The 20,942-nt window shown below is 52.1% G+C and overlaps 10 protein-coding genes across 10 annotated transcripts; 5 read left to right on the top strand and 5 right to left on the bottom strand.

Moving 5' to 3' along the window:
• Positions 1-976: 976 nt before the first annotated feature.
• Positions 977-1,499, top strand: J4E84_006334 (uncharacterized protein; the record flags this gene model as incomplete). The annotated part of the gene is made up of 3 exons (XM_049388925.1): positions 977-1,039; positions 1,116-1,253; positions 1,308-1,499. 3 exons carry the CDS (start codon positions 977-979, stop codon positions 1,497-1,499), a joined length of 393 nt encoding a protein of 130 aa, XP_049243199.1.
• A 117-nt stretch (positions 1,500-1,616) lies between these two features.
• On the bottom strand, positions 1,617-5,336 carry PAN2 (poly(A)-specific ribonuclease; the record flags this gene model as incomplete). Its single annotated transcript, XM_049388924.1, has 7 exons — positions 1,617-3,579; positions 3,629-4,045; positions 4,094-4,689; positions 4,736-4,862; positions 4,924-5,099; positions 5,156-5,263; positions 5,316-5,336. 7 exons carry the CDS (start codon positions 5,334-5,336, stop codon positions 1,617-1,619), a joined length of 3,408 nt encoding a protein of 1,135 aa, XP_049243198.1.
• Positions 5,337-6,170: 834 nt separating this feature from the next.
• J4E84_006332 (uncharacterized protein) lies at positions 6,171-7,188 on the bottom strand (the record flags this gene model as incomplete). Its single annotated transcript, XM_049388923.1, has 3 exons — positions 6,171-6,286; positions 6,336-7,041; positions 7,093-7,188. The coding sequence occupies 3 exons, from the start codon at positions 7,186-7,188 to the stop codon at positions 6,171-6,173; spliced, it is 918 nt and encodes a 305-aa protein (XP_049243197.1).
• Positions 7,189-8,557: 1,369 nt separating this feature from the next.
• J4E84_006331 (uncharacterized protein) lies at positions 8,558-10,506 on the top strand (the record flags this gene model as incomplete). The annotated part of the gene is made up of 2 exons (XM_049388922.1): positions 8,558-9,055; positions 9,106-10,506. The coding sequence occupies 2 exons, from the start codon at positions 8,558-8,560 to the stop codon at positions 10,504-10,506; spliced, it is 1,899 nt and encodes a 632-aa protein (XP_049243196.1).
• Positions 10,507-10,870: 364 nt separating this feature from the next.
• On the bottom strand, positions 10,871-11,939 carry J4E84_006330 (uncharacterized protein; the record flags this gene model as incomplete). Its single annotated transcript, XM_049388921.1, has 2 exons — positions 10,871-11,375; positions 11,734-11,939. The coding sequence occupies 2 exons, from the start codon at positions 11,937-11,939 to the stop codon at positions 10,871-10,873; spliced, it is 711 nt and encodes a 236-aa protein (XP_049243195.1).
• A 369-nt stretch (positions 11,940-12,308) lies between these two features.
• On the top strand, positions 12,309-13,007 carry J4E84_006329 (uncharacterized protein; the record flags this gene model as incomplete). The annotated part of the gene is made up of 2 exons (XM_049388920.1): positions 12,309-12,478; positions 12,527-13,007. 2 exons carry the CDS (start codon positions 12,309-12,311, stop codon positions 13,005-13,007), a joined length of 651 nt encoding a protein of 216 aa, XP_049243194.1.
• A 296-nt stretch (positions 13,008-13,303) lies between these two features.
• J4E84_006328 (uncharacterized protein) lies at positions 13,304-14,375 on the bottom strand (the record flags this gene model as incomplete). The annotated part of the gene is made up of 2 exons (XM_049388919.1): positions 13,304-14,256; positions 14,312-14,375. 2 exons carry the CDS (start codon positions 14,373-14,375, stop codon positions 13,304-13,306), a joined length of 1,017 nt encoding a protein of 338 aa, XP_049243193.1.
• A 569-nt stretch (positions 14,376-14,944) lies between these two features.
• On the top strand, positions 14,945-15,772 carry J4E84_006327 (uncharacterized protein; the record flags this gene model as incomplete). Its single annotated transcript, XM_049388918.1, has 2 exons — positions 14,945-15,243; positions 15,295-15,772. 2 exons carry the CDS (start codon positions 14,945-14,947, stop codon positions 15,770-15,772), a joined length of 777 nt encoding a protein of 258 aa, XP_049243192.1.
• A 670-nt stretch (positions 15,773-16,442) lies between these two features.
• J4E84_006326 (uncharacterized protein) lies at positions 16,443-18,949 on the top strand (the record flags this gene model as incomplete). The annotated part of the gene is made up of 4 exons (XM_049388917.1): positions 16,443-16,514; positions 16,573-17,027; positions 17,077-17,630; positions 17,829-18,949. 4 exons carry the CDS (start codon positions 16,443-16,445, stop codon positions 18,947-18,949), a joined length of 2,202 nt encoding a protein of 733 aa, XP_049243191.1.
• A 663-nt stretch (positions 18,950-19,612) lies between these two features.
• On the bottom strand, positions 19,613-20,240 carry J4E84_006325 (uncharacterized protein; the record flags this gene model as incomplete). The annotated part of the gene is made up of 2 exons (XM_049388916.1): positions 19,613-19,926; positions 20,015-20,240. The coding sequence occupies 2 exons, from the start codon at positions 20,238-20,240 to the stop codon at positions 19,613-19,615; spliced, it is 540 nt and encodes a 179-aa protein (XP_049243190.1).
• Between the last annotated feature and the right edge of the window lie 702 nt (positions 20,241-20,942).

Raw genomic sequence — 20,942 nt, 5'->3', positions numbered from 1 at the left:
GTCTTATACCCACGCACCGGCAATGCTTTCTCCCAAGTACAACTCCGGCATACACGTGCATGTAGACCAATACCATGGCAGGCGACGGTGTTTACATCACCAGCGACAATGGCTCGCGTCAGCCAATGATGCTCATTACGACCGGCGTGCTACTCTTCTTCTCTTTGATAGCAGTTTCACTCAGATTGTACTGCCGCGCTATACTCGTACGCTGCGTTGGGTTGGATGACTACTTCATGCTCGTCGCCCTGGTAGTAGCCATTGGCTTGGGCATCATGAACGGTTTTCAAGTCAGTTATGGGACCGGGTAAGTCCTACTTCACTCCATCGTCAAAATAATGACCAGCTAACACTTTTAGACGGCAATCTAAAGATCTCAACTTCGACCACTTCTTGATACCCACTCTCAAACACTGGTCAGTCAAGCTCTCTCTGCTACAGCTTGAATTTCTTTGCTGATTCCACATACAACCAGGTATGCATACCAACTGGTCTACCCATGGGCGCTGTTCTGCGTGAAAGCCAGCATATTAGCACTGTACCATCGAATCTTCACGCATCACAGCTTTCGACGCTGGATATATTATGCTGCAGGCTTTATCATCATACAGACCATCACTGTTACTTTCATCAACGTGCGCTTACGACGAAGTTACTCTTTACCTTCAGTTCCACTGACTGTGAAGAATAGGCTTTCGAATGCGGCACCAAGCCGTCCCGAGCGTGGTCGGCCAAATTCCCAGAAGGCTGCAATGATATGCCGAGGACGTACTTCGCTATGGCGTCCGTGAACATCCTCACCGATATAGTCATCTTGATCATGCCGTTCAAAGTCTTCAAGCAGCTTAACATGCACCCACGGAAGCGCTGTACGTATCCTCCATTCTAGTCAGCAGGGTACCGAAACTGACTAGAGAGCACAGTCGCGCTTATGGGCATTTTCATGGTGGGAGGTATCGCAGTGATAGCTTCTATCATGCGCCTCTACGCACTCTACGTCTTCGCCGTATCCAAGGATATTCCATACGATGACATCTTCGTAAGTCTCCTCATTGTCACATGTACCTCTCCAATGAAGGTATCCAAATCTCTTATCCACTGACACTTCCACTTAGATCCTCCTCCTCTCCCAGATCGAAGTAAACGTAGCCATGATCTCCGCGTCCGCGCCTGCCTACCGACCCCTCTTCAACAAGGTCTTCTCTTCATCTTCTTCGTCCCCCTACGTTCGACCCGCCAGCGACTATCCCACAGTAGGCAGTGGAAGGCCTGCTTATACCCGACGACGGAAAGCTTCGCGCGATCAGATGGAGTTGTTCTCGGTGCTATCGACGGGAAAGAGGGCGAGCAAAACTCATGTAAGAAACACGAGCGAAGAGAGTATTTTGGGTGAGGAGGGCATAAGGAAGACGATTGATGTCAGAGTCATTGAAGAAGAGGAAAAAGAGAGACAGGATGGGGAAGACAGCAATGATCCAGCGTATTGGCGAGGTGCATGATCGATGTATTATAGTAAAGTCTTTAGGATTGAAACCCGCATATCGAAGACTTTGTTAGATCTGTATTCGATTTCCGAATAGTATCATTTCATCTCTACCTACACACAAAGTCATACCTCAACGTCTGAGCGGACTGCGGAAGCCCATACTACCAAACTGGCTACCTCCCTTCTTCGGTGTCGTCAATGGATCCGGTACTTCCCCACCATAGCTACCACTCACAGCCCTATGTCCCTGCCCACCATTTCCGACAGCCCTTCCTCCACTGCCCGGCGCCTTGAATCCTACCAGACTGCCTTTGGCGTAGACGTCGTTCAACATCTGTTCCAACACGCCCGCATCATCAAACTCCTGCCATTTCCTCCACAGCTTCAGCGCCGTCGTCGCATCCTCGATGGAATCGTGCGTATCCTCTTGGATGCTCTCTTTCAGTACACACCAAGCCAGGAACTTCAAGTTCAGTTTTCGCTTGAAGTCTGGTTTGAACCATAGGTTGCTTGTGTCGACAACTTGGTTCTTGGGAACATGGATGTTGATGGTGCGGAAGTCGTTGGCAAGTGAATGGCCGACGAAGACACATCCTAGATTGAGTAGCAGCCATAGCTTCTTGTAGGCGTGTTTCAGGGATACTGGTGCGTGTGGAGAGGTTTCGCGGCTGAGGTCGCCCGGAGATATACCAGACCATTCGGTGAGGTAGTCGACAACTTGCTCGGTTACAGCGATGTAGTCATCGATGAAGGGAAGGCCTGCCTGCTCTCCTTCGCCGCGACATACAGAGACACGAGCTAAGCCCTTGCGATCAGGACGAATGGTCTGGCGGGTGCCATCGGCCTTCATTTCGATCTCTTCGGCTTGGAGGCGAATGAACTCGGCATCGATAGCGACTGGGTAGCCAGGGCGTGGCTCTTCTGATGAGTGTTGAAGCAGCTTAAATTTCTCCTCTGGAGGCGTTGGATTAGACGACCACCACCTGTACAGAATGGAAGTGTCAAGGTTCTGTTTCCACGAGTCGTCGATCTTGTTGCGGGCAGACTTCAGCTGGAAGGTCAAGACAGACGGAAGCTTCCAACTTGTATCGAAGCGCAGAGCCTCCTCTTTGGGGATTGGTCTCACTAGGAAGTCGTTAAAGAGATGCCATCTGTCTTCTAAATCCTCTTCTCGTGACGAAGGTGCGGTGTTGATGGTCGCTACCAGGTGAGGCTTCTGACGCTCGCCGCTGTTGATATCCGCGACGACTCCAACAAGTTCATAAACCATGATCTGATGTACTCCGCGTTGCAGGTGTAGCTTCAGGTCTTGGCCTTCGAAACAGTAGAATTGACCTTGATCTACTATGATCCCGATCTCTTGCGGAAGCCAATTGGGCGTCGACCACAACAACTTGGCTTCATGGCTTTGTATGGCAGCGTTGAGCATCAACACTCCAGGTACTGACTGGATTGTCTTCCGCTGTACCATCTGCTGGTAACGGTTGCACTTTGTACACCAACCCCGAGTTTGATCTTGCCGCTCGACGCTAGCTTTCAGGATCTGTGAGAAGGTCGGACGTGCTATTCTAGTGTTCCTCATCACCTGCTTCGCAGGATATACGAGCTCATTGACGAAGTTCTTGCCTCCACGGATGGTTTCGTTATTGCACTGTGCACATCTCATGCTCGCTTTTGCCTGGGTTTCCAGTACTTGATCCATGGCTGAAGGCCCATTGTTCCCTGGAAGCATCTGTCGGAATTCTTCGGAAACCTTGTCCAACAGAAAGCGGTTGAGGTTCTGGATCATAGTGGTAAGTGCAACGTTGGGAGCAAATTCTTCAAGCAGATTCAGTGAGACTGCATTCGAAAGGCCACTGAAGGTCTTCAAGAAGTTAGATGCTTGACAGTTGAGCCCAGCCGCCTTTTCGAGCATATCGATGAGAAACCCCAGTTCGCAAAGAAGGCAAGACTCAAAGAGGCATGGCGAAGCAGTGTGTTGCAGAGCAAGATTTCGTAGCAGCGGCGTAAATCGGAAGAGTTGCAGAAGTGAATTGGCGTAAGAGTTGGTAATGTGAGTCTCTAGACCAGAGTAGGGTGTCTGGTTGTAGTAGCTGGTGCCGTGTCAGTGCGTGGGCAAATGATGTTGTTGGGAAGACATACGCAAAGTCGAAGTCATCAACACCGAACTTGCTGTACTTGATCTCCACGTTTCCATACATGGCTGGAACATCTTTGCGTGTAACATCGTCGAGATGCAGGTCGGTCAAAGTCTCCATAGTCTCTGTTATCCGGGCATCTGGCTCGGTGAAGGACTGCGATGCCCGAGCTTTCTCACTTAGAAACTTGGGGGCAGACAGCGATTCGCTCACTCTATCCACCTGCCGTGTTGCTTCGGCTTGGTTTCTGCGCTTCGTATTGGGGTTCTTGGCGTAGAATCCAATCTCGGCGCGCGTCATGTTGCCGAGTATCGTGCTATCAATCTTAGGCGGAGGGGCACCGACTTCGAAAACTAGATGACTAGGCCAACTCGAAAGTAGCTGTTCCTTGTAATATGGCATACCAACAGTACTCAGGGGTCTGGGCAGAGTAAGCAATACGTCAAGTTTGAAAATCGGTAAGACCTACGTGTCAGGGTTCCAATCCATCTGTGGGGGCGGTGGAACATTATGATCTGCAGTCTCTGTTGGGTTGCTGTATTCTGGGAAGTGTACTTTGGTCGGAGAGCCCCAAAGATGTATGTGCGAGTTGGAGTCTGCTAGTGCAATAGCCTCGCCAGAAGGTGCCATCTCAAAGCCAGTGAGGAACGAATCGTAGAAGTTCAGTTGCCGGAGGTTGGCCGAGTCGGGGTTCATGAGATCGATGACCTGCATCTGGCCGTTCTGAGAGGCGATGAAAGCTGTAGTAGACATACGGGGATGCATGCGCACATAGGCTGCACCTGTGTGGAATGGGATGGGAGGTAGCTGTTTCAGCGTCTTCAAAGAGAAGACATTGGTGAATGGGTCCAGCATATATGCATATTGTTGTCGTGGAGACCATCCGCATGTTGCAAGGAAATCGCCCTTTGCGTCCATGTCGTTGATGCTACCAGTATGACCTTCGAACACCTTGATGACGGCAAGCGAATTTGAGTCCAAGATGTGGATGCTACCGGTCTTCGTGGCGGCGCAAAGGTACTGTCCAGCACGCTTCATGATGGTGTATTGAGCTTCGTTAGGGAGCTTCGATTGGTTAGTTCAGGGTAATTAATGAAGGCATGCGATATACCGTGTGTGTGATGATGCCCTTCTCCACGTCTACTTTGAACATTTGCGCCTGGCATCCTGCGACGAGGATCTCGCGCGTGCCTTTGGAGGTGAAGTTCATGCATGTCATGTCCTTGAACTCGGCGCTCCTATACGCTGATGGTCAGCCGCTGCCCTTGTGCGCTCTTTCCCCTTCCGCAACCAACATACGTCAGATGCCATTGTGTGAGTCCGCGGCGGTGGGAATAGTGGACGCTTTGTTTAGAGATGGAGAGAATCCCCTTCTCGGTGAAGAGGAATTGCTTGACGGGGCCATCGGGAGGCGCATGTCCGCGGTACGAGGTGTAGCGTTCGAGGTGAGGGCCGTAGAAAGACGTGACGCGCCCCTGCGAAGATGTCAGTCGCACGGCACCTGGCACGGGTCGCGTGTGAACGTACTCACATGGTTGTTTCCTGTCCATAGCAGTTCTTGTGTTGTGTCGAAAGCGAACGTCGATATGGGTACAGCGGGTAGGTGTGGTCCTGGGGGCGGCAATTGAGCGATGGCTAGCTGCGCAGTGGTCAGTACGGTAGGCGTGATTGGCATGCCGTCGGCTACCTACCTCGTCCCAATCCGCCTCCATGCTGAAGTCGCGTGTTGCAGTCCAGGAGCTCTAGGGAGCAGTCCCGACATGCCTTGCGCTTCGTGGTTGACGGACGCGTCGCGGTAGTTGGACCGTCGAGGCGTGGGGTGAGGCCGGAGCTAGAAGACGCGAGGATGTGTGCTGGTGGGACCGCGGGGCATTCGGGAACAAAGCCGCGACCACCGCCTTGGAAGGTGCTCGGCAACTCAACGTCCTTCGCGTAGAACACGAGGCTACACTTATTGCTCATGGCTATGGCACGGTGGCAAGTGATCTTGAACTTGAATGTTTGATTCCTATGAACAATCCCCAAACGCTATTTGTCCGACCGACTACGTAAAAGACCTGGCCGCAGATGATGTACGCACAAGAGTAGTGGCTCATGTACGCACGCACGAAAGGAGAAAGTAAAAGTGCATGTATCTTACCTGACAATGTAACCTAGCCATACGTGATGCGTGACCAGTGATGTCAGATGAAGTGGGTATCGAACGCCTATCGAGTCGTCGTGCTTAGTGAGTTGGCTCAACAGACGAGAGTGTGTACCGAAGAGTCATACCGAAAGATGCAGATGTCGTGGTCTTCGTGTAGACTCAATCGAGTAGTCGTGAGTAGTCGAAACGAGTGCGAACTCCTGCATCAGGTTAGCTCCATCCTCTTATACAAAGCCAAAGCTTCGCTTCTCGATCAACAATGGATCACTCCATGTAGCTGAGGTATGCCTAGGTCTGAAGTTGGCCCGAGGGCAACGTAAGCAAGGGATTCAGAGTATCAAATGTTTTCGATCACACTTGTACGTACCACGGAGTATTCGTCGACCTCGCCTTGGACGGTCTAGAAGCCTTTGCGGTCGCCAGAGTACTCCTCGTCCTGGTCCGCGTCGGCCTTGTGGTCGTAACGCTGACGCTTGTGGGTTTCGGTCATGCCCTTGCCAGAGCCCGTGAAGCCGACTGTGAGGCGTTAGCAATGAGACACAGAAAGATTGCTAGGTTTACTCACCTCGACTGCCAGCCTCGGTACTGGTACGGAACATGGACTCCTTCTTAACAACGCCCTTCTTTTTACCTTTGTTCTGGAAGTCGGCCCAGTTTGACTGCCTCTTCTTGAGGATGCCCTTGTTGGCGATGCGACTAGCCTTCCTCTCTTCTCCGTCCTGGGCAGCTCCGGCGCTCTTGGCAGCCTGCGCACTCGGATTCATGCTAGCAGCTCCGGAGATGACGTGGGCACTTGAGACAACGGGCGCAGAGGGAGTTGCGGCGAACGCGGGCTCGGCGTCGCGCTTGCGCTTGTTCGGCAGAGGGCGTACGGCGGAGCCATCGACGGTCAAGGTGTCGTCGTACTCGATGAAGCGAACAAGGTACTTGGGGGCTGAGGCGGCGCCGAGTTTACTCTGGATCTTGGCCTTGTACCAGGACCTGTCAGTCCACTGCGCCTCGCAGATGTCGCCAATGTTCAATACGACGGCCTTCTCGGGCTCTTGCTTCTCCATGGTCTTGCGCAGGACTGGGTGCTTCTCAATATCGAACTTGGGACCGGCAGGTTCAGCGGCGTCCTCAGGAAGCTGGGCCTCGAGAGCGGCGAGTTCGGATCGCAGGACCTCAAGTTTGGCGTCGTGCTCGGCGATATGCTGCTGCATTTCCGCACGCAAACCAGTCGTCTCCTCAGTCTCTCCGACGGTGGCAATCAGAGCCTCCATCTCCGGAAGCTATACAATGTCAGTTGGGTCAATGCGATAGCTCCGTGGTGCGCAGCTTACTTGACCTGCCCATCCTGCACGTTGCGCCTCTTCCGTGGCGATTGCCTGCCTCTTGGCGTTGACGGCGTTCTTGATCTGCTTGGTGTTGTCCGCCATGTTGCAATCGCTGGTTGACTTGTGGTTGCGATGTTGTCGTGGGTTGGATTAATCACAGTCGCGTACAGGTAGGAAGTCGCGACCAGCAGTGACGCCCGGCAGGCTGCCGCTGGTCTTGGCGCCGCCCCACACAGCCCAGACCCTTTTTTTCTCCGCGCTTCAGCCCTATAAGTGAGACAAGCGTGCGTGAATGTCGAATGGCACTGGGGCCGTCACCACCGTCACCCAAACTCACTGCTCACGTCACCTAACGTCTGCAGCTGCAGCCATCAACTCTGCATTTGATAGTCCCTGCCGCATCTTCATGCTTGGCACCATTCTACGCTGCTTCACCGACGTTTATGAGAGATAGTATCCATGATCAACTATGGCCGAGTCGCATGGACTAGGCAAGTACGCAGCGAGATGATTAGTATTCTTCTTTCCAGAAAAGCGCCGTCTTCGGAAGTAGACTGCGAGAGACGCAGTGGCAACTCTTATTCAGCATGACGCATGACGCCAATGAGTATAGTAGCAGCGAAACCCCCAATTCTGTTATAACCAGCCAGTCTCCTTCCAGCAGACAGCACTCGAGAATCTGGCGAGACTCACATCTGCTGCAGGACCAGGCACCGGACGCGGTGATCAGCGTCCGGTGTGGTGGTCTTCGATGGCGTTCTCCCCTACCCCACCAAGCTTTGTGCTTATCAATCAGACCAGGAAGCGCATGCTGAGCCTGCCGTCTGCTGCGCCCTTCTCTGACGCCGTGCCTCTGCGAGAACAGTCACACTCTCGGCCCCAACCTATCACTGACGCTGATCATCCGTTCACCTGTTGTCGGCCGCTTTTTGACAGGCTTAACAGCGTTGCTCCGAAAAGTCGCCCGAACCAACCAGCTAGGGTACCCAGGTGCCGCATTGGATCTGGCTTCCAGGCTGTGAGGCTGCGAATTGACTTCTTGCACCATTGCTCCTTCACCATCTGACCACCTTTCGCTCAAACTGCCCATTTCTTGACAAAAGACATCGCATACCCCTCTGCGGCCGTCGTCAAGTGCGCTACACTCACAGAGCGCTCTGCCCTCTGCACAAGCCCTCCCATACCCGCGAAACCTTCGTCGGCTTACTGGCCCGCCTCCGCCCGCTGAACGAGCTACCCAAATCAACCCCAACCATCTTGCGTCATTCATACCACCTCTCAGAACCCCAACGCGCCCGCTCCTCCACATTTTGCGGTGTCCGGGTGGCGAAAACGGTTATCGCACGTGGTTGACCGATAGCCAGCCCCTCCGAACTTCCGCTACGCTGCGCAGCTGCGGTAAGCAACCCGCAAGCTCTCCTCGGAGCTATACACAACACCAACCACCTTCTACCTCGCGATTGTAGTTGCAATGGCCGGAACTACCAACGATTTCCAGAATGGCGCGCCCTTCTACCTGGATGCGACGCAGCAGGATCTCCTCCTCGCGGCCCTGGCCTCGAACAACCAGAACCCTAACGACATCTTTTCCGCTGGCCTAGACAGCAGCTCCAACAACAAGCAGTCTATGAACAACTCCCAATTCCAGTATCCTCTCGACAGCCTCGATCCCGCATACTTCACGTCGCCCCAACAACAAACACCCGCGAACGGCTTCAACGGCGGAAGTATGGAAGAGAGTCCCTTTGTCGACTACCTGGATGGCGACAATGGCTTCGATTTCGACAACGCAGACGGCGACATGATTGGCTCACTACCTGGGGATACTCCCGGCGATTCGAGCGAAAAGCGGAAGAGTCCGGACGACGGTGACGATGACGATGACGAGGGCGGCGGCAAGCGCAGGGAAGGTGAAGACAAGCAAGCCAAGAAGCCAGGTCGCAAACCATTGACTTCGGAGCCCACAACTGTAGGTTTTACGGAGCATGCTCACGTTGGCCCAACTGACAGCAGGCATAGAAGCGTAAAGCCCAGAATCGCGCGGCCCAACGAGCTTTCCGAGAACGCAAAGAGAAGCACCTGAAGGACCTCGAGACCAAAGTGCAGGAACTCGAGAAGGCTTCCGATGCCACAAACCACGAGAATGGTCTCCTCCGGGCACAGGTGCAACGGCTGCAAACGGAACTTCGCGAATACCGAAAACGACTCTCGCTCAACAGCACCGGAGTGTCTCGTACTCCTGCTCTTGCTGGAGGCTTCAGCTCTATGCTGAACAACAATAGCAATAACAACAACTTCTCCTTCGAGTTTCCACGTTTCGGCGGACTTCCTGGTGCTCAGCTACTAGACAACGGTCCATTAGCAAAGAACAAGAACACGTCGGTTTCGTCGAATGCATCTGGTCGCCAAAACAGCACCGGACGCGCCCTTAGCCCGACCAGCAGGGCCAACGGCTCGCTCACAGATTCCCCTGGCGCCATGGGCCCAGGTAGTGCGCAGCGCTCCGGCAGTCTCAACGGCTTTTTCGGATTCGACAACAACAACAAAACGAACAACGAACCCTCCCGCAGTAACACAGAAAACTCCACTCGTTCGCAATCGCGTGTTTTCCAGTTCAACAGTGGCTCGTCAAGCCATTCAGACTCACCGTCCAACTCATCCACATCGCCTACCAACCAAGACTCCTCCTGCGGGACATCACCAGAGCCAAGTCATACCTCGCCCAATCAGCAGTTGGACACGATCAAGGACGGTTATGTGTGTCATGGAAACTCCGAAGGTGAGGTTCTCTTCTGCGAAAAGCTCAACATGGCCTGCGGCAACCCTCGTAATCCCATGCCTCGTGCGATGTCCCAATCTGACGACAAACCTTCTCCTGCAGTCTTAGCCGCCAAATCCCCCACACCTGCCGTCAACGGCATCGACTACTTCGCGAATCAAAACGGCGGCCAATTCGACCCGACACTCTTTGGGGAGTACCGCGATACCCAGAATGCGATCGTGGGCGACGGCGACTTCACTGGTGGCTTCTTTAACGATGCTTTCCTCAATACTGGCTACGGTAGCCCCTTCCACTTCGGTGACACACCTGCTGTGCAGAAGACGAATCCTCTTGAAGAAATTGAGCGCATACAAGATGGCGAGGACGAGGTAGTCCCCGGCGAGGATGTCAACTCGCTGCTCAACTGCCACAAGATATGGTCAGTACAACCCTGTGATTACTTGGGAACTGGTACGCTAACTCCGCACAGGGACAAGCTCTCAAGTCGCCCAGACTTCAAGGATGGCACAATCGACATCGACAATCTCTGCTCAGAGCTCCGCGCCAAAGCCCGTTGTTCCGAGAGCGGCGTCGTCGTTGACCACAAGGACGTTGAGGCAGCCCTCAAGCGTCTACCCAAGGACAAACTTCTCGGATAAATATGGCGCACAACCTGCATGGGATGACGGTTAAGGCGTACATGTTTGGCTTGTTTTGGGTCCATTTATTTTCTCATGTTGGCACGGCCAGTCACTCGTTGAGCATGCACTTAGCAACCTTGCAACGATATCATGATACTTGGAAGGGTGGGCATATCGGCGTTCGAAATGGCGAAACGACGAAAATGGTTAACGGCTGTGGAATACACTGTTCGTGTGCAAGTCGTAGGGTCGATTGTTGGATGGTGCTACGGTCACAACCTCAACTTCCTTTATAGCCTTGTATTCAATGAAGTACTTTATTACTACTGCCTACATGTGACAGCTGTCCAGCCCACATGTTCCTTCTACTGTACAGCCCATCTCAGCATTGCGCAAGTGGTTTCACCCCTCTAAGTCTCCTACTCCTCCTCGGCATTGCCGCCTCCAGAATCTCTGCTATTGCCACCCGGCCTACTTTCCGTGCATAGTCCGCAGCCGTGGAACCAGATGTCACAATGTTGGGATCAGCACCCGCCTCCAACAAGACCTTGACCGCTTCCACGTTCCTGTGATACACTGCTTGGTTTAGAAGCGTGCTTCTCTTGAGGTTACTTCGATTTACATCCAGGCCTCTCGCGATGAGGAATCTCAGGGCTGACATGTCTGTCTTTTGCCCTTTGATCGCGCTGCGCATGGCGTTGGGATCTAGCGTTGCGCCGTGGTCGAGCAGGATCTCCATGGCGTTTACTCGTCCAGATCCAGCAGCTCTTGCTAAAGGGGTTGTGCGATCGGCGCAGGAACCTACCAGTCTGGGATTCGACGTTATGTTCGGGTTTGCGCCATGGATGAGAAGCCAGCGGAGAGTGTTTTCGTGCCGGATAGCTGATCTGTATGTCTGTTAGCGTAAGCCTTCGGGTTTCGAGCATCGAGCTTGATTGAGAAGAGTTCAATGGCTCTACAAGTGGGTCGTAGCGGGCCTATCTTCTTGCTCCGTATATTCTGTAAGCGCAGATATCGATAAAGAAAAGATCAAGGGAATGAGCAAAAGAGCTCTCAGTGACGGTATCGACCAACAAAAGCGCACTACAACATTTTCAGGAATACACCTACTCAACTACACTCGCTCCATACCATAGTCCCCCCAACGTCCATCCTCTCTTCAGCATCAAGTCCAGTAATTCTGTCTCCCCATCTCCCCTCGCAAGCGCATCTCTAAAAGACTTCCAATTCAGATATGCTCCGTACCCGATCAGCGTGTCAATGACCTCCAGAGAAGCCTCCGGCATGGCTACTTGGAGACAGTACACTTTATCTTCTTCTGTGATGGCTCGCGTATCTTTCTTAGGACGACCGCGCTTGGAGAATTTGGCGTGGAGGCCGGGGACGTCGTTGGCCCGGATTAAGGACACGAGTTCGAGACTTAGAGGGTCTGAAGAAGAATATGATTGCATATTGGGTTGAATTCATAGGAAATAGTGAGCAAAGGTGCTCTTGCTCCAGCCTTACATAGATTCAGTGAGGCGGGAAGCTGAACACGCAGAGGCTTTGCCAAGGTGGCAGCCTAGTGGAAGCAAGACGGGTATGCGGGTTTACGGCGTGGTTGAATTGATGATGACTCACATCTCCGGAGTTGAATTGATACCGGCGGATATCAATCTGGATGCGGTCATGAGACGACTGTTCTTGGCCACAAAATGAACAGTCCACCGGTGGTCATCCAAAACGCCCTCAGTTCTGACGATGTCGATGGTGTACGAGCATGGCTAGAAAGACATCCTCCACCCAGCTATGAGATCTTACAAGAATGTCTACTACTAGCCATGCCCAATGGCTCCCTAGAGATGATCGATACCCTACTCAAACATGGAGCCACACTCTCATTCTTAGCCTTCGTCGAAGCCTTTGAAAGGAAAGAGACCGCCGTGTTCCAGAAACTCATCGACTATGGATGGGATGTCGATTCTACGGAGTTTGAACTACCCGCTGTACAGTGAGTGAACTATTCAGCATCAGTCTGGCCATAGCTAATCAATTTCAGGCTCGTTCTGGACAATGAACGTTTACTGCGTTGGTTTTTGGATCACGGCGCCAATACGAACACCAAATCTGTGAGGCGAGGCGCGTCCTGTCTACAGCCTTGCACACCGCTCGCTGCCGCAGCAGAGTTTGATGATACGACCGCACTCGATATACTTCTCTCTTACGGTGCTGAGATGGATCCCTTGGCACTTTTCCACGCTATTGGGGTTAGGGGCCAAGCAAACGGTATGGCTACTACGATCGCTTTGGTGGAGCATGGTGTCGATGTAAACTATGTAGCCAGTCTCTGGGCGACTCCACTCCACCATGCTGTGAATTGGGGCGCAAAGGAGAAGTTGGTGTATCTATTGGAAAATGGGGCTGATCCTAGGAGAGGATCTAGGTTGAGTGAGGATACGCCCGCGATGTTTGCGAGGGCGAAGAATCAGCCGGAGTTAGCCAAGATCTTGGAGGAGGCGGAGGCTAGGCAGGAGAATTAGAGGAACACATGCATGCGCTAGGGTGCAAAGTTACCCCAAGGTTTAGATACATGCCTTTGTGGTGAAGGTGATCGAACAATCTGCGTGTCTTTCTCTGTTGGCCAAGTCTTGACATGTACTAGACTGTTGTGTAGATAATGTAATGTATACTAACTACTAATTGACGTCGAATCGCCGATATGAGAAAGCTGCGCAACGATAACGGTCCAATAAACGAGTGTAAGCCCCAAACTTAGAGATAAAGGAGACAGTCAGCCTGCTACGCTAGACGCATATTCCTTCCAAATATGTAAAAATCAACCTCTGCGGCTGTAGTCCCATTGGTCTTGATGTATGACCCTAGTCTCGCTCCAAAGCATAATCTTCGCCGTGGTGTATCCTCTTTGGGGTGGATCCGCTTCTCTCGGGTCGTACAGAAACAAAGCTCTCCCGGCTGACGTCTTCATGCGTATTGACTTTTTTGATTGAACCGCGTATGGATGAAGAATGAATCTTCCAGAATTCTTGATCTTGGGGACAAGGTCCTCCACCACTGTCCGGATCTTTTGCGCTTCGACCTGGTATCCGTTCCGGTTGCCGGCTTTGGGTGCAGGGTGTATAAGATATGCGTAAGTGTGATCGTCGTCAAACAGCTGCGCGTTGTCTCGAAGCGATGCCTGCTCAGTTATCTTTGCCCCCTTGATCCCGTCTCGTAGTCCTGAAAGAACGAACTTCTCGAACAGATCAGGTTGGTTTGTGCCTTCTGCTTTCATTTGCTTTTTGTCCGGTGAGTATGCAATACTCTCCCAGTAGTGTGACATGTAAACACCTTTGCGGCTGACGATAGCTAAGCAAGAGCAACCATGGAGATCAAACGTTGACAGACTGATGGGTACATCCCCATATTTCCTGAACAATGCTGTGTTGACGTCGTACTGCGTCCTTTTTCGACCGGCCTCTGCTGGATTGTCTACGCCCCACCAGATGGGATATGTATCCTTGCTCTCGGTTTGTTTCACGATGTACGCATCTTCATCTCCAGGATCAGGAACTGGCATGGTACGCCTCCATAAGGTTTGGTTATGCACAGTTGAAGGGGATTCATTGATTCCCCTTTTGGCTTCAGGTACAGGTCTGCTCGGAGGACGGCATACCGTCTCGTCGTCATCGCGCGGCAGTATTTGACCTGCGGTACCCTTCGTTCCAAAATGCTTTGAAGGAGGGTTATAGAGGTCCACCGATCGATCAGAACCGATGTCGAAGAAATGTCCTGCTTAGTGTGTCAGAACAAGTTGACATGTGGGATGTTCTTACGCAGTACGCACTGAAGATGACATTGGCTGATGACTGCCAAAGACAGAAGGCTATCAGGAGTGGGAGAATCTTCATTCTGACTGACTGACGTGTGATGCGCTGATGTATTGGTATGGTACCCTGAGTTTAGTTCTGGTGATGTGGACTCAGCCAGCAAGAAGCGCTCTTTAAATACCCCATTGTGGTTATATGATAGCAGTGGAACTTTCCAATGCGACTTGAGAACGAGAGAAATGGACCCATTGCGGCAAGGTAAACTCCTGGGGTATGAAACAGAGTGCGATGGCCCCAATGGTCGCGCCACCATTGATCGCACCTAGTCATGGGGGGCGATAGCGGGATGGTGTACGGCAATTGTAATATCTGTTATCGACTTGCCCCCATTGTTTCATATCGCTAGTCAGGGGCCAACTCCATTGGGGTTATCCGGGGAAGCTCACAGTTGCTATTGGACAGCTTGGCGCATGACGCACCTTCGTAACTTATCCTGGAAGCGACGTCACGCGAAGCGCTGCTACGCCGTAATACCACTTGCTGATGTACATACATAAGCAACCACGCCTCTGGACTCATCCATTCCATCATCACACCGACGAACATCACTGCAGTCGCACGTCGTGCGATAACGAAGCCATTCGCGAAACATGTGGCCACCATTGTCTAACCATTTGCGAGAGATCATCCGATCCGACGACTTGTCCAGATTGAACAACGAGTTATCGCAACATCCACCTCTCGAACAGGAGGAGTTGGATAGATGCCTCATATTTGCCATGAAGGAAGCATCTATGGAAACAATTGGTGCCCTCATCAAATGGGGTGCGAAGATGACGGAAGAGTCTTTCTACGCGGCTTTTGATCGAGGGAATCCTGCCTTGCTTCAGTTGATGGTCGAAAACGGTTGGGACGTCAATTCCACGGAATATGGCCCCACGGCACTTGAGTGAGTGTATGTTGTGCCACATTTCTAGCCCCTTCACTCATCTGAAATCAGGGCAGCCGTTGAGAATGAAACGCTACTCCGTTGGCTACTCGCACATGACGCGGACCCAAATGCAGAGGCCGGACAGAAGCCTGGCTTCAGTGCCGAGCGCTGCACTCCGCTAATTGCGGCGGTCAAGCTCTCTGATCCCTCTGCGGCTAAGATACTGTTGTCTCATGGGGCTGATATGGATCCTTTGGCGATGTTTGCCGCCATCAGTGATCACGACTGGTCTAGAGGCACAGCGACTCTAGAACTACTGATTGAACAAGGCGCAGACATCAACCATCCCACGGAGAGATGGGGTTCACCATTGTGTCACGCCGTTCATTGGGTCAAGAAAGATCAGCTGGAAGTTCTGCTGAGACATGGCGCAGACACATCGTACCGTGACATCCTCGGTCAGACAGCAGCAGAGTACGCAAGAGACATTGATCAGCCCGAGTTGGCCGCCATCATAGATGCGGCGTCCAGCACTGCTGTTCCTTGAGGTGTCTCGGGAGACGTGTGTTGGGGTCCAGTGAGAATGACTTCGCTCTGGTGATTGCACTGTTGGTGGGATGACTTGTTAGATGTGCACTCGCATGGGGCTAGGGAGAGTTGTTTTGGGGTCGAGATGCGTGTTCACCAATGCAGATAGTGGTTCTGGGCTTACTACCCGTCTAATCTCATGCATCAGAGCAACTATCGCAGATCAGCTACCCGAACCGGCCAGCGCCGTGTGTTGGAGCTGGCATGCGCGATAAAGTACGAGCCATGCACTCAGGAGTTGATTGACGTCGTACCGGCGTCAACAACATGATGACACGAGGCGCAGTAGGACATCACCAACCTCTGCGCCGCCACGGATCGACTATGCATACATCCTCATCCTCATCGTGGGGCGGATATGCAGGAGGAGGCGGAGACACACAATCCTGCCCGGCATCTCAGGTTGGGTGGAATGGGGCGACGTAAACCAGCCGTTCATGTCTTCAAATGTCATCATCGAGATGGGCACATCACCGTCAGACCCGCGAATTCGAGGTACTTAAAGCCTTCAGATGTCGCTGTTGAATTTGCAGAAGCTCCATTCTTGAGCTCTACCTTACAGCATACATCCACGCAAGTGACGACCTATCACAATGATCTCTATCTTTACTGCCATTAGCGTCGTCGCCATGGCTAGCATCGCTGGTGCCGACACAATCACACTATCTGTTGGCAATCTCTCCCAATACTCCGTCTCACTCGTAAGCCATTATCTCTATTCTTTAATTCACGCATCGAAGATATACTGATCAGCACCAGAGCACTACACCTAGTCTGAGTGGTTCTCGTGCCATGTTCACTGAGCCTGCCAATCATGATGGCGTCGACATGGTCATCTCAGATGAGTTGCGCACCAGCATCAATGAGGCTCTGAACAGCCACTGCACTACGATCGATAGTGTATGTTTCGACAGTATTAAGAGCCTTTTGTTCAACCGTGACACCAATCTGGAAGCAAGACAGCTCACTGCTGGGGAGATGGCACTTGCCGCCATCCCTCTTATCGCATTGTTGTTTCCGATCATCCAGCAAGCAGCCGACCCTACGCAAGCAATGTCACAACGACCAGGAGCGACCTCTATGCTCCACATTCCGGCTACACAACTAAGTTCTGCAGCATCAGTAGCGCAGTCATCTACCTTTGCTTACGTCACGGAGTCCGCTGTTTCAGCCTTACTCATCACCCCGACGCCGGACGTTGTCACGACTACTCAGTAAGTAACGGTCACTAAATAGAGCACACTTATACTTACCTATACTTAGGTCTGATGCACCACGCCAAACCACCCTGACCGAGTCAAAAGATGGTCACTCAACCGGCGACGTGGCCCTCTTTCTCTCCGCTGATCTAGCCGCCCGCCTTAACAGCATGATAAACATCAGTAAACAGTGCGCGGCTGGTGCAGAGTTCTCTGGATCGAACAAACGCAAGCTTCGCAGTCGAGATGTTGAAGATCAGCTTGGAGAAGTCGTCTGCGCAGCACGGGAGATCGTTCTCAACGCCGGTCCCAGTGGCCCCTTCGCAGAGCTGGGTCTACTGGAAGGACAGGAACCGATATGGACGAATCCAGACGTACAGCAAGCGATGCTTGGGGTACTGGACTTCGCCGCAGACTTGGCGGTATATCTAGCTCAACCCCGGCAGGCCATGATAATTATTGGCGCCGCGTCTTTCCTGCTGGCCTACAACGCCATTGTCCTTATGATGCCTCCGTCGGTAACGAACTATTGGTCCAAGACCGAGCTGGACGGTACCGCGACAGCATCCATCGGCTCCATGACAACAACAGCTACATCTACCATGTCATCGGCGTCTAGTACTACGAGCAGCTCGAGTTCCTCCGGCTTGGTCACTTGCACTGCGTCTTGTACACAGATTGGCAATATTAGAGACTGTACCACTTCATGTCCTACAATGACATCGGCCCCACCATTGTCGACCTATGCTGTTACTACAGCAACTATCGAGCCATGGACTGTACCATATCATGCTCAGATTCCAATGGTTCCCATAGAGAACACTTTCGCCTTCTGTCTACCCAATGAAGATACGAAGTTTCCCGTCGACGCGTTCAACAAAACCTACACCAAGTTTTGCGAAAAGGCCGATGGTTCCAAGGAAGATGTCACCTGGATGGTCAACTCCCTCGGAGAGCAGTCGCAACTTCAACGCCGGCGCTTCTGGAGACGCGAGACCTCTGAAGAGCACGATGAATACAAGTTCGCTCTTTGGTGGCGACCTAACACTGGAGACAATGCTACTGAGTGCGCCGTGTCATGTCAGGAATCTTTCCAAGCCCTGAATGATAACGATTCATGTAAAGTAGGTGACGATAAGAAGTTCCTGGCAGGGAGTGGGGCCATCGATATCGGCTGTGGTACATATTCCTTTGCTGCCCATCATCAGATTCAGTCGACAGTCGAGTGCCTGAACCACCCACTCGACGCACCAAAGAACGACAAGACCGCCTCCAGTGGAGTAAGCGTCGAGTCAGCCATCCAAACCTGGTGCAGCGACAACGACGGCCACCAATTCAGTTCCAACTCCATCTCCGACAACGTATACTGGCGCTGGGGCATCACCCAACTCGACGTGCCCGACCGACGCTCATTTTGGCTCCGTGCAAAGCCAAACGGCAACAACCAACAAGCTTCGTTTGTGAAAGACGAATGCGTCGCCGCACTCACCAACGGCCTGAGCACCTGCGACCCCGACTCCGACAACACCCACGGCTTCACCGCTACAGTCGGCACCATCGACTACAGCCTCGACCTCAGCGGCGTCACGCAGCTCGACAACCCTCCCTGGAACGAACACCCAGCTTTTCCCGCTCCAGAATTTCTGACCGCCAAGGACAGCAACAACCCCTACACAACTCAATGTTGGGATCCGAAAAAATACTTTCTCAACCGTAAAATCGCCCCAGACGACATCGAAAAGGCGATCAGCGCATGGTGTAAAGATGGCACTACGATCGACGGATTCGGAAACAATGCCGACGGCTTCATGTATCCGCCAGAAGGCGAGGCGCCTTTCTACCCGAACGATCATACGCCCATGCATATGCGTATGAATGTAGCGACGGTGAAGACGGGGGAGAAGGAACCGTATGGGGATATGGAGTGGTGCGAGTAAGTCCTTATCTTTGCCTTTGTGTATGTTTCAGCGATGCTAATTGTTGTGGCAGGGGCTTCAACTGGAAATTGGATGAAGATGATTGTCGGTACGCGGTTCGCAAATTGATCAAAGAGTGCAATACTATCAAGGATAAGTTTAACGCTGGGAGATACACGTATCGGTGCGTTACGTATTCGGTGACTGATACTAATGATCCAAGGTAAGGGTGGAGCTCCAGTGGCTCTCAGCACTTTTCGCCTCATGATGCAGGGGGTTGTGGGTTGGGAGTTGGTGGGTACGAGAGTCTCATACCCGCAAGCAACGAGCTTGGATTGACCTATTCGCAATTTGTATACTACTCTAGCTCTGTAATCTCATTTGTTCTTTATACATATCGTCGTTTCCAATCATCTTGATATCTTGCTCTCGTTCACGCCCCGCTTATTCGTAAGGTCTCATAAGCTCATTCCCTGCCACAGACTCGGCAAAGTTCTCCAACGCCGTAGTATGGCACCAAGGCTTCAATCTAATCTCCTTCAGAATTGTGCTCGAGAAACATCCCGACCAGCCCATTCGAGGCAGTTGCGCCGTCACCGATTCGATAACCTCCCGGCCTATAAGATGCGGTTGTAGTCCCATGTTGTCTAAGTAATGTCAATCACTTGTCAATCCAGAGTACTATCAACAGAAGTATGACTTACCAAACTCAGTAGCAATCTGAATCATCTGCACCATGGCACTAACCGTGCCTGTCTCACCGGGATCCTGGTGGCGGATGATGGCTTCGGCAACGCTCTCTGCTTGAATTTTGTGAGCGCCGAACTCTTGCAACTTTGTCAAAGCCAGGAGGCCGCCTTGGAACTCGAAGGACATGTGCGTGTTCGACATGTTTTCATCGGTCGTGCCGATGTCGTGGAATAGGCAGGTCAGTGCCCAGGTTTCGAAGAAGGCCTTAGAATGGTATTCTGGGAAGTAGTGTTGGATGATGTAGATACCTGTTATGCAGTGTCAGTGGTTCTGTAGAATTCACAAGTTGCGTGGTCGTCGTGATGGTGGGGAAGGTTGTGGTCGAGTAGTACGTACCGTAGCAGAATACTCTCATGCTGTGATTGTAGGTCTCCTTGGTTAGATGCTCCTGGGCATACTTGCGCGCCTTGTCTGTCACATCGGTCACGGGCCAGGCGTCCATGGGGTCTGAATAGGAATCATTGTTCATTCCAGCAACCTCTTCGGCAGATGGGATGTTGGAACGGTTTCTTGGTACGGCGATCCAGCCAAAGTTTTCTGGTGTCCATATTCCATGAGACATGTTGGATGCTTCGAATAGAGTAGTGCTCTTGAGAAAAGTTGCAAGTGAGAAGAGCGGATTGGGTTTGAAGTTTGAAGTTGTGATGGCGCGACTTTAAGTACACTTGCTGTATGTAGATGCGCCTTTCGTCCTAGATAGGTTAGACTTGACAAGACCTCATCCAGGCGAAGCCTGCCGGGTAAGCGCAACACACATGTGCATCAGCGAATGACCTTCAGCTCTACGTGCTGACGTTGTTTGACAAATTTTCGTCACTCTGGAATTTGTTTTACCATTAGCAATTATTGCATCATGTACGTCATGTTTATCTCCGACGACGGTGACGATCGATGATTAGAAGATGAAGTGCGCCTGGCTGTGTGAGCAGAGGATGTGCCCGGTAAAAAGTCAAAAAGTGGTAGGCTCAGGCCCATCATCAAGCTCGCAGACTTGACGAAAGAATAGAAAGCCATTGCCGGACAGTATTCAAGATCGGATCAAGCATGAACATGATGGGTTGTTCGATCACTTTATCGATAAGGGATGACTAAGGAATTGAGATGGCCGAGGCCGCAGATCCAAAGTTTTGGTGACATCAACGTGTACCGCGTCTCATAGACACGATTAAGCTTCAATTGTCGTTATGAAGCCACAACTCACAGCCAGAGCAGTGCGCTCAATACAGAGAGGATTACCACAAAGTTCATCATGTCGAACAGCAAC

This window comes from Alternaria hordeiaustralica (genome assembly GCF_023758085.1).
Source record: "Alternaria hordeiaustralica strain BMP 2776 chromosome Unknown scaffold_12, whole genome shotgun sequence".
Classification (NCBI taxonomy): domain Eukaryota; kingdom Fungi; phylum Ascomycota; class Dothideomycetes; order Pleosporales; family Pleosporaceae; genus Alternaria; species Alternaria hordeiaustralica.
This window is presented reverse-complemented; position numbering and strand designations above follow the sequence as displayed.